The sequence below is a fragment of the Gekko japonicus genome, unplaced genomic scaffold (assembly GCF_001447785.1).
Source record: "Gekko japonicus isolate JY-2015 unplaced genomic scaffold, Gekko_japonicus_V1.1 scaffold154, whole genome shotgun sequence".
In the NCBI taxonomy this organism is placed as follows: Eukaryota; Metazoa; Chordata; class Lepidosauria; order Squamata; family Gekkonidae; genus Gekko; species Gekko japonicus.
In genome coordinates, this window is record NW_015172008.1 from 1,054,076 (window position 1) to 1,070,308 (window position 16,233).

At 41.4% G+C, this 16,233-nt stretch overlaps 1 protein-coding gene across 1 annotated transcript in view; it reads left to right on the forward strand.

Moving 5' to 3' along the window:
* The window catches only part of COL1A2 (collagen, type I, alpha 2), a 77,308-nt gene that overhangs the window by 42,446 nt on the left and 18,629 nt on the right, over positions 1-16,233 (forward strand). Inside the window, exons 25-37 of the mRNA XM_015420217.1 lie at positions 179-277; positions 1,449-1,502; positions 2,704-2,757; positions 3,002-3,055; positions 4,121-4,174; positions 5,439-5,483; positions 6,293-6,391; positions 7,391-7,498; positions 11,145-11,198; positions 11,668-11,721; positions 14,096-14,149; positions 14,263-14,316; positions 15,397-15,504. Coding sequence (XP_015275703.1) covers positions 179-277; positions 1,449-1,502; positions 2,704-2,757; positions 3,002-3,055; positions 4,121-4,174; positions 5,439-5,483; positions 6,293-6,391; positions 7,391-7,498; positions 11,145-11,198; positions 11,668-11,721; positions 14,096-14,149; positions 14,263-14,316; positions 15,397-15,504 — 891 coding nt within the window. The remainder of the gene's footprint in view (positions 1-178; positions 278-1,448; positions 1,503-2,703; positions 2,758-3,001; positions 3,056-4,120; positions 4,175-5,438; positions 5,484-6,292; positions 6,392-7,390; positions 7,499-11,144; positions 11,199-11,667; positions 11,722-14,095; positions 14,150-14,262; positions 14,317-15,396; positions 15,505-16,233) is intronic.

Here is a 16,233-nt window from a genome sequence, read left to right on the forward strand (position 1 = left end):
TGGAGAATGTGAGGTACAAATGGGCAGATGAATCAACACAGCACAACTCATTGCTAAATATCCATTCCACTTGTGTAAACTGATGAATCAAAGCTAGACAGAAATTTCAGCTATCTCATAACACAGAGAGTTTCATTGCCAATGTACCTAGAATAATTGGATTAACCTTTTCCTTTAGGGTCTGTCTGGTCCTGATGGCCGACCTGGTCCAGTTGGTCCAGCTGGTCCAAGAGGTGAACCTGGTATCATAGGCTTCCCAGGACCAAAAGGCCCCAATGTAAGTACAATGGAGATTTGCTATGTCACAGTTTTAAATATGTGGCAGCTTAAAGAGTGCTTGCATCTCTTCAGGATTCCAGTAATGCACATGAGAATGATATCACCAGTTTATCCAGTCCTTTGTTGGCACAAAAAGCTTGGGGACCTAGTTGTCAGCCCCACATTTGTGGTCATTTCATACATAACAATGACTATGGGTGACATGTAGCAGAATCTCTGATGCATCCACACATGCTCATAAAAGGTTTGGCTTCATTTCCAACATAGCATTTCATTTAACTACAGACGGCTTTTAAAGTTGGGGGGAACAAGGCGTGTAAAGGGTGGAGATGTTGCTGAACCAACAGCAAAAAAAAGAAGATCCGTGGCCAAATATTCTAAGGGCCAAAAAAGTAATATTCAGCAATATTACTGTGGTACAAACTTTCCTGGACTGTACCACTTTAGACCACAAGTAGAGTTTTATATGACTGAAGGCTCCTGTCCATAAAAAACTCACTCTCTCTGGAAATCTAGCACGTGAGTGAGCCTAGTACTCTCTATAATATTCTAGCTTCATATACTCAAGAAGGTTCAGTTTTTTAAAACATTGGGAACATTCAGACATGTGGTCTCCCACATGCCATTTAAGATGGTACATTCTCAAGAGGGCTATATCATGATAGCCCTGAATAAAACACTAATTTTGCTCTGTACAGTTCTTTTTCTTGGCCATGACATCTTGCATGTGACAGGCCATTTGAAAGCCTGATGGATATAACTAACTGTACCAAATGCCACTGACATAGAGGTGTGTTTGTATAGCACTGGCTATTAATGTGGATTCAAATCATAGTACAAAAGTATCCTAATTAACTGGACAAGATCACAGTGGAAAGGTTTGCCCAGGGAGGTTGTGGAATCTACAACCCTGAAGATCTTCAGAGCAAGGTTGTTCAAGCATCTTCTTGGGGTAAATTAGATAGTGGGGTAATGAATTACACACTTCTGATTCCCTTCCATTACTCAACATTTCTATGGGTTTGTGGTTGTAAGGACTGCGAGTGGATCCTTAGACATGTAGAAGACTAGAGATATGTAGGAAGAACTAAAATCCTTGGGAAGTATCTGCTGTTCACTTTGATCTGGTGACTTCCACTAATTTTTTCTCTCTTCACATTCTATCCTAGGGTGAACCTGGCAAGCCTGGTGACAGAGGCCATGTTGGTCTTGCTGGCCCTCGGGTATGTGCTACATTATATGCTGTATAAACTAGAGGAACATGATTTAGAAAAGGATAGTCAAACATTTAAGAGAAGGAAATGCAAGTTGCATAAAGACTACTAATTTAAGTCAGGTACATTCCTAGGTGGGGATGTGGAATGGTATAGTATAGCCCGATCTCATCAGATCTCAGAAGCTAAGCAGAATCAGTACTTGGATGGGAAAACTCTGCAGAGGAAGGCACTGGCAAACCACCTCTGCTTAATCACTTAATAAAGTCAGCTGTGACTTGATGACACTGTACACACACACAAACACATATTCCTAGGTTCCCTCTCAGTGACTAGAAGTTAATATCTTGCACTGTCTTTAATGTGACTTTTCTCTAATGGAAACAGATGGATCCCTCAGAGAACAGGCTTTCCAAGAATAAAGCAATTGTTTGACATTCTAGTTACACCATGTTTCTGTAAAAGAGCTCTTGCATGGAGGAATGTGTACGTGAATATGCTAGAATCAAATTTTTGTCACAGTACTAGTGGATCCTCAGAACTGTGAACATGTTCCTCTAATGGCATAGGGCTTTTCTGCCTTCCTACTGCAGCCCTGTTGGAGCTGCGGTGGCTCAAGTGGTTAAGATGCTGAACTGTAGGCTATGGAAGGTCGGTAGTTCAGCAGTTCAAGACCCGGGTGCCGCATGATGGAGTGAGCTCCCATCTCTAGTTCCAGCTCCTGCCAACCTAGCAGTTCGAAAGCAAGAAATTGCAAGTAGATAAATAGGTACCACTTCGATGGGAAGGTAACAGCGTTCCGTGCGCCTTGGTGTTTAGTCATGCCGGCCACATGACCACAGGAACGTCTTCGGACAGCGCTGGCTCTTCGGCTTTGAAACGGAGATGAGCACCGCAACCCTAGAGTCGGATTTGACTGGCTGTCGAGCAAGCGAACCTTTACCTTTTACTGCAGCCCTATGGATTCTCCCAAAAGCATAAGGAGATTGTCCAAAATGGCATTCAATATGGCTGCGGCTAGGGTGGATCACTGGAAATTCCACCTGTGCAAATGGAAGTGCTTTCTGCTCATACTAGGACATCTCTAGACCTAGCTATAGCTTCTCATTAATTAAATAGATTAATTCATCAGTTTGGGGCTATTTGATTTTTGGAAGGGGGGAAAGCATTGTGTACATTTCCTTTTGTAACTAAATCTCTTTTACTCTAGGGTGCTCCTGGTCCTGATGGGAACAATGGAGCTCAAGGACCACCTGGTGTTATTGTAAGTACAATATCTTTTGCATGATCTGTTAACCTTTAATGTACACATGGAGTTCCACCTCCTGGAATAATTGCCCACTCATTTCTATGGATAGTGTGATTAGCACATACATACCTTTGGATAGTTCTGCATGAGAGCAATTGCCTTTTTCACTATGTGCTGTAGAACATTGCATTAATAAAAACATTCTAACTTGTTCCCACTTCAGATTTAATAGATTCATACTTGGTTTTATTGCATCTAGGGTAATGCTGGTTCCAAAGGTGAAACTGGTCCTGCTGGTGCTCCTGGCTTCCAAGTAAGTGACAGATAAACTTAGCTAAGTAAATATGATAAATCTTATTAAAATCTAATATTAAGGTGTAATTTGAAGATTCAATGGTTGGCAACCTTTGTTTGGAACGATAGTGAGATGTTTTATACTATATGGATCAGTAAATAGAAATCATCTTCTGCTCTATACATTCTAGTATGTGTACCTTTAATTATCTGGCTGGCAAATGAGTTAACCTAATAATAATATTTGCTAAACCTGAGTTTCAGAACTAAGGTTTGCATGCTAAGGAAATCTATATTAGATTTACAGGTATTTGAACACAAATGCATTTGGCAATGAAACTGTCCTCACCCCAGTTCAATTCTATCTACTCCTGATAACACCCAATGTCATGTAATCACATTCTTGTCAGGTGAAATCAGGAGGTAAAGGTCACAAGTTTATGACCTTGTGTCCACTGGATTCTATGAACATAGGCATCACTACGCATTGTATTCAATACATGCAGGCTTAGCTGGGAGTGCATAGAAGGGTATATTCACATTGATTTATTATGCATTAAATAGAAATATATTTAGGTTCCCATGAAAAAGGCTGTAATTAATGTGCAAGTAAAATGATTAAGTAACAGCTTTCTTAAGAAACTATTTGGAATTCCTGTATGTCTTGTATAGGGGGTGAACAGTTTCAGATGGTACTAGGCTTTCTTTGAGCTAAGGAGATCTACCTTAATTGTTAAAAAAGATTATCTAGCATAATAGATTTTGTTCCATTAAAGTGGAACAAAAGCAAAATCAGGAGATAAGGTTCTAAAGCAGGAAAGAAGTGGGTTTGCCTTTAATTTAAAGCAAAAATAAAGTGGAATGGCTAGAGATAGCAGTGAGAGAATGAAAGCCCTCAACCTCTGTAGGAGCATTTTGTTGTATTTTGAATCAAGCGTGTTATTCTTCACTTTAAACTGTCATCTTGATTAAGCTGCTTCTTGGTTCATTATTGTAATCCCTGTTTGACTCATTTGTTGATATTTTTAAATGCATGGAACAATGTTACATATTTCTATTCATCTCTTCATGCCTTTTCATTTAGGGTCTACCAGGTCCATCAGGCGGAGTCGGTGAAGCTGGCAAACCAGGGGAAAGAGTAAGTGATAACAGCACTCACCAGATTTTGCGTTGGGCGATAGGGAGGAAGTATAGTTGTCCCTGTGAGTATTTAATAGATGTAAGAGACATTCTACCTTGCCATTCAGCATGCCAGTTAGAACAGCAGGCTGTGGTAAGGAAGTGCTCTTTTAAAGAGACTCTCTGGTAAGGGCTAGACCTCTCTGGCTTCCCATGGGGTTGAGGGACACACTGAACAGCAATACTAAATAGTAGCATTCTTCTTCACTTTGCCTGCTGTGACCACTGGGCACACTGCAAAATATTGCAGCTATACCATTTTGACTCATTAAATCCCGCTTTTCCCTTGTGTGAATCAAACCTATGATTCTTTATTTTTGTGCCATTTTCTGTATTGTTGAGGTGAATTTTTCCCCTTAAAATGAACACATTTTTCAAAATTATTTTGCCTCCATTACAAATAAATGGTGGGCCAGTAGCATAAAAATTGCACAGAAGAGAAAAAAGAGTCAGGAATGAATGTCAGCAATGGAAATGGGTGGGATGATGGCTGATAATAGCAACATATGGATATTTAAAAGAAAAAAACAGGCATATTGGTATAAGCCCCCATCCTCACAAAGCACTGTGGGGAGTGATGGCAGCATGCCACAGTCTTAGAAAAAGGGAATCTTTCCCATCCCATGATGCCCTGCAGAAGAGAGGGGGAAATAATGGAATGTATCTCCCTTTGTCACTTATGTATCCCATTATCCATGGAACTCAGGACAGTATATGTGCTTTCCTTCACCCTTGACTTTTTTCTTCACAAGAACCCCATGAAGTTTAATTAGGCTAATAAATATTGACTGGCCCAAAGTCACCCAATTAGCTTTATGGCTAAATGAGAATTTGAACCTGAATATCCCCAGTCTAACACTTCACTATACTACAGAGCCATCATCTTCTGGCACAGATCAAGACAGAATCCAGGTTTTTTTCCTTTGGACTTTGACCTCTCCTACCATAGAAAAGACTGATTATAGTACCTCTAAGACCATGAAAATATTAACATTTGAACATGTCATGCATTTTTATGGTCTCATTGTATTGGTGTATGAAATACAAGACTAGTTGTAATTCTCTTGGGAAGAAGTCTGGGCCTCATATTCTATTGCATCATAGTTTCACGATCTTTTAATGCAATCTCACTGAATGAGAATATCCTTAGTTGATCACAACAGGAATTCTTAACCAAGAGAACTCTTATCAAGTTAAACTTAATGTCTTCCTTTTGCACATAGGGTCTTCATGGCGAATTTGGACTCCCTGGCCCTGCTGGTGTGAGAGTAAGTTGATTTCACTATGCTTGCAAGGCTTCAAGAGGGATTATTTTTAACAGGCTGATTTACACATGCATTTTCATCACTTGATTAGGCTGCACATCTAGGTACTGTACACCTGATAACTGGCAGCTGAATATGTGAACTGATTCAGTTGAAAAACACTGTGGCAATATGAAAGTTCTGGGTTCGATCCAAGAGGGAGGAGAGGGTCTCTCTTGACCACCATGAAGGTTGAGCTGAGGATCATGGGTTGGGGATTGCAATGAGGAGGGGAATTCAAGGAGATCAAGCAGAAAAACTGGAAAGATCCAGTCTTCTGTCTTTGGGTTTATGTGGCCCATTCACACACACAAGTTATCTCTCAGTATTATAGTCATCAAATGATGAACATGCATATGGTATCCAGATTATGAATCATAAGGCTTTCCCAAATTTATGTGCAATAAATTTAACCATATTCCCAGTTTATAAAAATTCATATATAATAAATAAACTTAGATATTGAGATAGAACTGCTCAATGACTACATTGGCTTGATCAGTTCAGCATGAGAATAGAGTCTTCTTTAGACGTTGGGTCCATATGAACTGTGCATACCAGCAGCGCATGGTTCCTATGATGTACCTAAATTGCCCAGTCACTGTTTTGTATGAACTAGGCAACACATATGGGAATTCCACACATTGCCAAATTCACATGAAATGGGAACTGCATGTATCTTACATTGATGGGCTCCAAGTTTGTGGGAGTTGATGTGCACACATTAAACCTTCTTGACTCTATTGAAATTCACATCAGTCTGTTTCCTGCAGGGTGAACGTGGGCCTCCAGGTGAAAGTGGTGCTGTTGGTCCTGTAGGTTCCATTGGAAGTCGTGGCCCATCTGGTCCACCAGGGCCTGATGGTAACAAGGTAAGGCAGAGAAGTTGCAGGTTTTTTGAAGTCCTGGGGAAGCTAGTCTGTCTTCCTTGATGTGAATGCTTATGGGGATATTGACGGCAAAATCTCACATTTGATCCTGAAATATTAGGCCAAGCCGTTGACAGATGTGAATGATATACATTTGTGACTCCAAATTAAATTCTTGCCTTTCCAAGTATAAATGGGGGAATTACCTGTATAATTAGCCAAATGTAACGGTAGTCATGTCTAATTGTTTTTGGTTAGGTTTTTATTGCAAGCCGTGGTTGTTAGAGGTACACCTATTGGAAGTTACATCTGTGATTCTCAGAGCTCACTTTTGGCACCCACGAGAAGAGACACTCGCCACCTTTTCCTCAAAAGGGCGGCTTCATGTCCTGCTCCAAAATTTGCTTTGGAAGCTCAGAGTTTTGAGAGGGGGTTGTTGTGCAGTAACTGGGGAGGCTGTTTTTTGTCAAAGGAAACTTGGAGTGTGCAGCTTGTTGTGTGACTCTCAGGACCAATGCCTGTATGATTTACTCTAGTTCTTTCTATTGACACAGTTGCATCACCATACATGCTCATCAGGGATGCATGTGGGATGGCACATTATAGGAAGGGACTGCAGTTTTAATCTTGGGAGGAAGTGCCATTGGCCAGGCCATTTTGGAAGTCCTTAGTTCCATTAAAGCATAATCCAGTTTGACACGGGGTTTGTTTAGAATGTGCAGCAGACATCCTCCAAATTCATCTACGGTAGTTAGACTTACTCTTAGTCTGTTTAGGATACTTTTCACTATTTCTACCTGCATGGTCAATGAATGGATCATTCAAATGACACAACTACATGAGATGTTACCATCAATTCTTTATGAAGTGCTGAGAAAGACTGCACATTTCAGAAAAATTAGCAAACTGATTTAAGAAAGCTGGTGGTACGCAGTGGATTAAAATGCATTGTTTGTTTTCCTATGCATCTTAAAGAATTAATTCCTTTACTTGCTCCATTAGGGCGAACCTGGAATTGCCGGTGCACCTGGTTCCGCAGGCCCATCTGGTCCCAGTGGAATCCCAGGAGAAAGAGGCATTGCTGGTGGTCCAGGAGGCAAAGGTGAAAAGGTAAGGCAATAAGGGGGGAAAGTCTGAATTCAATAAGTATCTGACAATTGTTTAATGAAACAGATGACCCTGACATATTTCAGTCACCAGATATTCTTAAGGGGATAAAGAATGGTAAAAGTTATCTTTTTAAAAAGCACTCTAGTTGTTAGGACACTAACTCAAACAATTTCTACTTGCTGTATTCACTTGGTACGAGTCATATCAATGGAATACAGTTAGCATCTACATGGTGAATGGAGATCAGCAACCTCAAACTTGTATTAAATTGATTTCCTCCATGATGTAGAAGTAGAAAGAACTGAAAACATGTGATGTGTCCTTATACTGAGTTGTATTGGTCTATCAAGGTTAGTATTGCCCATTGTGATTGTCAGTGTCTGTCCAAGATCACACACAGAAATCTTTCATATCACCTACTACCTGGTCCTTTTAACTAGAATTTCCAGGGTTGAATCTAGAACCTTCTGCATACAAAGTTGATACAGTGCCCCTGAGCCATGAGTGCTAAAATTCCAGAAGTGTCTCTTTAAGAGCCATCATGCACGTAAAACAGAATGAGGCATTAGAATTCTGGATTGTACCAGAATTCAGCCTATAGAGGGAGGCCATATTTCTTTAATTTCACCACCTTAAAAAACAAACAACAACAAAATTACCATATGTCAAAAACCAGCACACCAAGAAGAAATATTTAGCATACTCATCCCCACAATCTAGTTCATTATGTGCAGGGATGGGAGTTGATATTATGTTTGGTTTCTTAACATGGAGGAATATTTCATATACAATCACCTATTTTCTGAAGTGGTATAATTTCAAATTCAAACACTTTATTCCCAAGTCTTTCCAAAGTGCAGCACTCTAGCCACTACGCCACACAAGTTCATCAATATTTTGCGTAAACAGTCATTTGTGAAGCACTGCAAATGTGACAGAATATATCAAATTATGTAAATATGTCTGTGTTCAGAAAAACATGTGGTGCCCACTAGTTGGAGTAAAAACTGATTTACGTGAGGTGGAAACTGCTCTACACAGGGAACCATTCCTGGTAGTTTTTCTCCACATAGGACTTCCAGACTTCACTATACTGCTCAAGATTTGCACTAGTAAAGACTGGAATTTTTATGTGATAATCCCATAAATGGCTTCCTGTATGCAGGGGTCATTTCCTGCAGGAGCGCACAGGAGTGGAGCTCCGGCAGTAAAGAGCCCAGGGGGCTCCCAACAGCCCCAGGACATGAGGAGCACGAGGATTTGTGCGTGCCCCCCCCCCCATAGCTAGCAATCCAAAACAGTCCAGTGGAGCCTGAGCGGTGGGTGTTGCCTTCTGACACATTTCCGGTGATGTCAGGGGCAGTGTTCCCTCTAAGCTGAGTTAGTGTGAGCCAGCTCACACATTTTTGTCTTAATTCAGGAAGGATGGCTCCAGAGCAGACTAATTTATGCAGTAGCCAAATCACCTGCTCACAACTTGAATGCTGGTACTTCACAAAGTAGAATTTTTGCTCACAGGACTCCACAGCTTAGAGGGAGCATTGGTCAGGGGGTGTGGCATATGCAAATAAGTTATGCTAATGAGCTCCTGCACCTCTTTTTCTAAGAAATGACCCCTGCCTGTATGGAGAAGCATTCAGTCAGTCAGCCAGACACTACATAGCTGTTTTGTTTCTTGAATCAGTCCTAAATCTTTATATTTTTCAAAAAATCCAGATGCCACTTCAGGAATAACTTTCTATCAAATAATTTTCCTTCCAAAGGTCTAACGTTTTGTTCATGATCATACCTTTAAAGTGGATTCCTCATTTTCAACAACACAATTTTTTATTTATTGGCATTATTTATAATCTGCCTTTCTCACTGAAATTCAAGGCAGACTACACAGAGTGAGTCAAACAGGATCGACTGGCTGAGACAACCAATAAACAAAGCAATAACTTACCTTGATCTGGGTATGCTAACTCAATACTTCATATATTCTTCTGCCAGTTTTTCATAACCCTTCTAAGCATTCAGCCATGGGAGGATAGGAGTTTTGACATTAGGCGAAGAAAGAAGGCGCACACAGCTTTCTATCCAGCCTGCCATGGTTTGAAGGCAATACAAACACTGATTTGCCTGTAATGAAACAGGTCAATAAGTAAAATCAATTATTTAAATATACTTTTTAAAAAAAAATTAGGGCACATTTATTTCACTGACATGTACTTCCAAGTTAATGTGCTTAGTATACTGCTCAGTATAGTCCCATCAGCAGACCTTCAACTAAGCAGGTTGGTAAATTGGCTCACAAGAAGCCAACCAGGAATGTTCATTAAATGTGCGTGTGGTCTACAGTGCATCTATTTCCAGCTTGTGCTGGTGTTATGCATCTGTGCTGCAGATAAAGAGCAAACATGGGGCTATTGCACTAGCCTCAAGCCATGCACACAAAAGAACATTGTTGGCATGGGTTTCTCCCATAATTTCTTTCCTACACAGAGAGAGGCATTTGCTCATGCTTTGGAGTTTAGATCTGAAAGGTCAAGCAGAAGAAGGTGAAGCTTCCAGTATTCATATGTACAGGTGTACAGAGCTCAGCCCAGAAACTTCTGCATTCTACATGCAAAATTTCATAGTCATCCACAAATGATTCAGCACATGATAACTGACTATAACATGTTTAGGATTCCATATGATTATTGCAGTTAAAAATATGGTTCATGATACAGAAGTTATGTGTTTATGGAGAATGTACTTAATGCAGTAATGTGTGTACATGCATTGGGAGAGCCACGTTTTCCCACAGATAAGAAACATATGTGTAGAGTTATCATGAAGTTAACATTCTGGAGCCCGGGTCGTAATCCAGATGTGGAAGGAACCATAAGACTCTTGTGGAAGGAGTGCTCTTTGAAAGAATGCCAGACAAAATAAAAGCCTTCACTCACTAGTCGGAGACAGTGATAGAAAAGGACAGGCAAATCTCCCTGGCAATAGAGTTCCATAGCTTTGGTGCCACAACTGAGAAGGCCTGCTCTTGAGTTGCCACCCACCTAATCTCAGAAAATGGGAGCACGAAAACAGGGCCTCAGAAGATGACCATAGTGGTCAGGTAGCTTAGTATGGTAGTAGGTGGTCCTTCAGGTATGCTGGTGCCAAGCGACATAGGGATTATTAAGAGAATTATTATTATCATCATCACTGTATGGCATTGTGAGTAGTATTGCCAGGAGATCCTAAGATTGTATGGCTGCCAGAAGTTCTAGCTCTTTTAGCATTATGCACCACTAGGTGGTGAGCTAGACTTGTTTTTAAGGCAAGAGACATTTCAGAGGTGGTTTGCTATTGTCTGCCTCTGCATCATGGCCCTGGTATTCCTTGGAGGTCATCCTTCCAAATACTAGCCAAGGCTGACCCTGCTTAACTTCCGAGACCTGAAGAGATCAGACTAACCTGGGCTATCCAGGTCAGGGAGAAGGCTATATGTAATGCAAAGACAAAAACAGAACCTTGTGGTACCCAAAGACAAGTACTTTACAATGACCTTCTAAATTCGAGTTGTGTTTCTCATTTCATACATTTTAGACACCATTACAACATGAAACATGCCTTCTCCAATTACATACAATCATAATCCATGCTGTTTTCTCCTTGATTTCAGGGCCCAACAGGATTCAGAGGTGAACCGGGAGCAACAGGAAGAGATGGTTCACGTGTAAGCATGCTTCCTAAATTACATAGAAAAGAAAGAGCCAAGCACATACTCCTTTAATAATCAGGATGTGAAAGCAAACATAGCATTTAGGTTGCAACAAACAATCTATGCTGGTGCAGTCTCTTAAACCTCAAAGACGTAACATAAATGAGAACACTTAGATTTTAATTTTCTGAATCGAAAAATTGATTGGCTTTTTTTCTTACAGCATTATATGTAATTACCTGATTTCTGAAGTTAAACTTTATTAACATATCTGCAAAAATACATCACTTCTTAGAATAAATATTACATTGATTTCATCTAGAAACTTGATAGCTTTCAAAACTGAAAACCTGAAATGATTAAAAAAAACCTTGTTCAGTATTAATTTGTTAATTTGTGCAGTTACCTTTAAATATACAAATATTCTTCGTATATGATGGGAAGAAATTCCACATCATAATATATGATTCTCCTTGATCCCCAGGGTGCTCCTGGAGCCATTGGTGCCCCTGGTCCTGCTGGAGCTGCTGGTGAAAGGGTAAGTACCAGTCTTGTCAGATATTTCCTAGTAGTATCACCTCTAGAAAAGTAAAAAAGCATTGTATGCACAGGAAGCAACAAGCACAGACTGTTGACCGTGTTCCCAGGGAGTGGCAATGGGTGGGCAACTGGGCCCTTCATCTTTGGTTACTCTGAAAAAATGACTGCCTGCCATAGGCTGTGAACCTTTCCAAACCTAATAATAAGACATCTTACTTAGTGGAACTGGATCTACTTAGTGGGATCTAGTCTTCTCTTCATCATCCCCCTCATCATCCTCATTGGATAGTTCCTACAGCTCTGACCTGAATCACCCAGACTAGCCCAATCTCATCAGATCTCACAAGCAAAGGGGGCCACCCTGGTCACCCTGATGGGAGACCTACAGGTTTGCCATAACTCAGCTGAAACTTATCAGTGCTTTACACACACACACACACACACAGAGAGAGAGAGAGAGAGAGAGAGAGAGCACTTTTAGGTAGGGCCGCCAAGTGGGGGCAGGTAAACCCCCGCTTTGGAGGCCCGATTTCCGCCACCGCAGAATCAGGCCCCGGGGGGAACCCCTCCCCCCGAAGCGCAGCGTGGGTGCGTCACAGGAAGTGATGTGAGCACGTTGGGGGCATGGCCCCAATCGTTGGAGGGAAAACTGTATGGTTTTCCCTCCAACGATTGGGGCCACGCCCCCAATGTGCTCTACGTCATGCGTCACTTCCTGTGATGTTCTGGCGGCGTGCGCGTCCCTCGACAGCTCCCGGACCGAAGCAACGCTCCCCCGCCGGTAAGTCAGAACGACTTGGCAACCCTACTTTTAGGATTCATTAAGCTGCCCAGTTATTATTACACATCAGCTGTGAGACAGGTCATTAATAGTTTCATTTTACAGATAGAGAACTGAAGAGAGAATGACTCATCCAAGGCAACAGAAAGAGCTGAAGGCTTATCATAGAATTGAAACCAATTTTCCTTTGTCCAGTCCAAACCCACTAGCCTTATTGCTCTTCTAATTCTAAATCCTCCACGTTGATCCATATGTAAGAAAATTCCCACAGGTTCTATTGCCTCACCAGAAAATAAGCGAGAAGTCAAATCAGAACGAGTTGTTCAGTCTTACAATATACAACATTAGAGCCATGAGGACAGAGACTGGGAATAGGCTTGTCATAAGGGCCACCTATTAGAATGCTAAATGGGCACCACTAGAGATAGCTGTGTTTCTAGTAGTGCCCATTTAGTATTTTGATAGGATAGTAAATGAGCATATTCATTTTACATGGTTCAATGGAATTTGTTGATTTGATTTCTGTTAACCCCTATGGTTAAAAAAATAAATAAATGTGTGTTAAACACATTTATGAATTTATTTATCAAATTTATACCCCCTTCCTCCCAGCCAAGGCCAGCTCATTTAATAAAATATTGGCAGAAAAAGATATTTGTTTTTTTATAGGTCTTCTCACTTTGTGAAGGTTCACATATCTACAATACACAAGAAAAAGAGAGACTACTATGTCTTTGAAGTATTTGGATGGAGTCACATTCCCCACCCCTTTTTTTTGCTAGCTTTACAGAACACTCATTGGGTTTTGTTCAGGATCTGACCAACTGCAATATTCTCCAACTCAGAAAATGAGATAGAAAAGCTTTGGGAGATTTTTTTTTCCACCTAAGAATATAAGACCAGGTCAGACTAGTGGTACATCTAGTACATCAACCTGTTTCACACAGTGGCCAACCAGTTACCCAAGAGGGCCAACAAACAGGACAGAGGCCAAGGTCTTCCCCTGATGTTCCCTTCTACTAATGGTATTCAGAGGTTTGGGGCCTCTGAATATGGAGGTTCTTTTTAGACACCAGGGATAGTAGTCATTGATGAACCTCTCCTCCATGAATCTATCTAACCTCATTTTAAAGACATACATGCTTGTAGACATCACTATATCTACTGGCAGTGAATTCCACAACTCAGATACGTAAACCATGTATCTTATTTTTCTATCTTGTTTGCAGTGTGAGGCTAGTTTCTCTTACTTGGGTTGGGTGGACATTCCTACTGTACATCTGTTTTATGCACATTCTGTTCTGAGTTTCTTTGGTTCATCACAGAGAGGTTGATGTGTCCTATCCATAAGAACTGCATTTGTGTAGAGGATCTTTGGTCCCTCCTAATGTAATTTAAGGATGGCTAATTTTGTGTGCTAATTACACTGATCCCCACTCTCTACCTATATGTAATGGTTGGTGACTTCTGTTTCAGTGTATCTGAAGAAGTGTGCATGCACACGAAAGCTTATACCCAGAATAAAACTTTGTTGGTCTGAAAGGTGCCACTGGACTCAAACTTTGTTACAATGATCAATTGTATATTTTAGGGTGAAGCTGGTTCCTCTGGCCCATCTGGCCCTGCTGGTTCTCGTGGAATACCTGTAAGTACTGCAGTCATTCCTTTTAGCAACAAAATAGCCCATTCTCGGAACCGTCAGGATGGAGTTGTGGTTTGCCTTTTGCACTAAAAGTCTGTTTTTTCTCCCCACTGTAGGGTGAACGTGGTGAGACCGGTCCTGCTGGTCCTCCTGGATTTGCGGGCCCTCCTGTAAGTACTGAGGAAGATACTGGTTTTCTCTAGTTCTGTCCTGGTGTACATTCAGGTTTATTTTAAGGACCATATCTGCAGGACCATCTCTCCCACTATGTCCCCTGAAGAGCCTTACGTTCTTCAGATCAACATCTACAGGTGATCCCTGACCCAAGAGATGTCCGCTTAGCCTCAGCCAGAGCCTTTTCGGCTCTAGCTCTGGCCTGGTGGAACAGTCTCCTAAGTGAAATCAGGGCCCTGTGGGACGTTACATTTACACAGGGCCTGTAAAATGGAAATGTTCTGCCAGGCTTTTGGTTGAGGCAGCAGATACCGAACTATAATGCCCCCGCCCCCTGCTCCACCCAGCTGTTCCCTCAACCAGCGCTATTTGCAGGCATTACTTTATGTCAGGGCTTTTTTTGTAGAAAACCCCCAGCAGGAACCCATTAGCATAATAGGCCACACCCAACAGCAGAAACACATTAGCAGATTAGGCCACACCCTGGCAGTGTGGCTCATTAGCATATTAGGCCACACCCCATGCCTTCCCTTGGCTTGCCCGGGCGCCCTGCGCCCCCTTGAAAGGAAAGGAAAGCAGTTTAAACAGGCTGGGGAAGGCACGAGGAGGCATTTAAATGCCTCCTCAATCCTTCCAGGGCACCCCTGGCTCACCTGCCTTGGAGTCACGGGGGGGGGGGGGGCGCTCTCCAGGCCTTCCCTCTGTAGCCATGAACATGCAGAGGTTTTGGCTGTAGTGGGCGTGGCCTACTCTAAAGCCAGTCGGAACTCCGTTCCTGTGCGTTCCTGCCCAGAAATAGCCCTGCTTTATGTTATTAGTGGTGGGAGTTCTGCCACTCATTAAACTATCAAACCATCTGAGCACACATATGATGGGAATTTATGAGTAATTTAACCACATTGGAGCCATCATGCACTTTATAGTATGCTGTATTAAACTGACTTATATTGTATAATGTTTTAATTTTTTAATTGTATATATGTTGTAAGCCGTCCTGAGCACTACTTGCAGGGGAGGGCGAGAGAAAAACCAAATTAAATAAATAAATAAATAAATGTTCTCTTTAATTTTTAAAGGGTGCAGCTGGCCAGGCTGGTGCTAAAGGTGAAAGAGGTCAGAGAGGCCCTAAAGGTGATGTAGGCCCTCAGGGTGCTGTTGGTGCTGCTGGTAACGCTGGCCCCGCTGTAAGTAAATGGAATCTCATATCAAACTATGCTCAGCTTTGATCAGTGTTGATTTCAGCTAGCCACACCTTCATATCTATAGTTTCAAGGAATGATAGTATGATAGAAAATCTCTTTATCTTATGTGAATCAACTGCTCTAATGCAGAACTAAAATTTAACTCACTTGCGTGGGTTTACAAGTCTGTCCCAAACAATGGGGACAACTAAAAAAGCAAGCCACCAGTCAGCACAGAAAACACAGACAGGGCATTAGAAGAAATATTTAGAGTTAAACCATAAAGATTTTATTCAGCCTTCACAAAGAGTTTACATATATTTGTGGAACCAGAGGTATATTTATTTCTTGATTAGCCATTTCCATACCAACTTTAATTCCATCTGATACACAGTAGTTAGATTCTTTCTGATGGTATATTACTTATGATAGTCAGATGGGATTGTCAGAAATACACTCAGTTCAAGGAATTAGTAATGATATGATGTATAGTAACAGTAGTAACTGAACACTGTTGGTTATTTATATGTCACCTTATAAGAATGAAGGACCTTCCTAAAGGGAAAAATATGTAACAGGAATTGTGATTTTATGTAAACCCCCTTCTAAATGAATGTGTCCCAAAATGTAGGTATACATGAGAGCCCTCTGGCAATACAATGTTTTGGGAACAAAAAGCAGTCCAGTGGGTAGGGCTGCCAAGTCCCCCCAGGGGGCAGGTAAACCCCCACT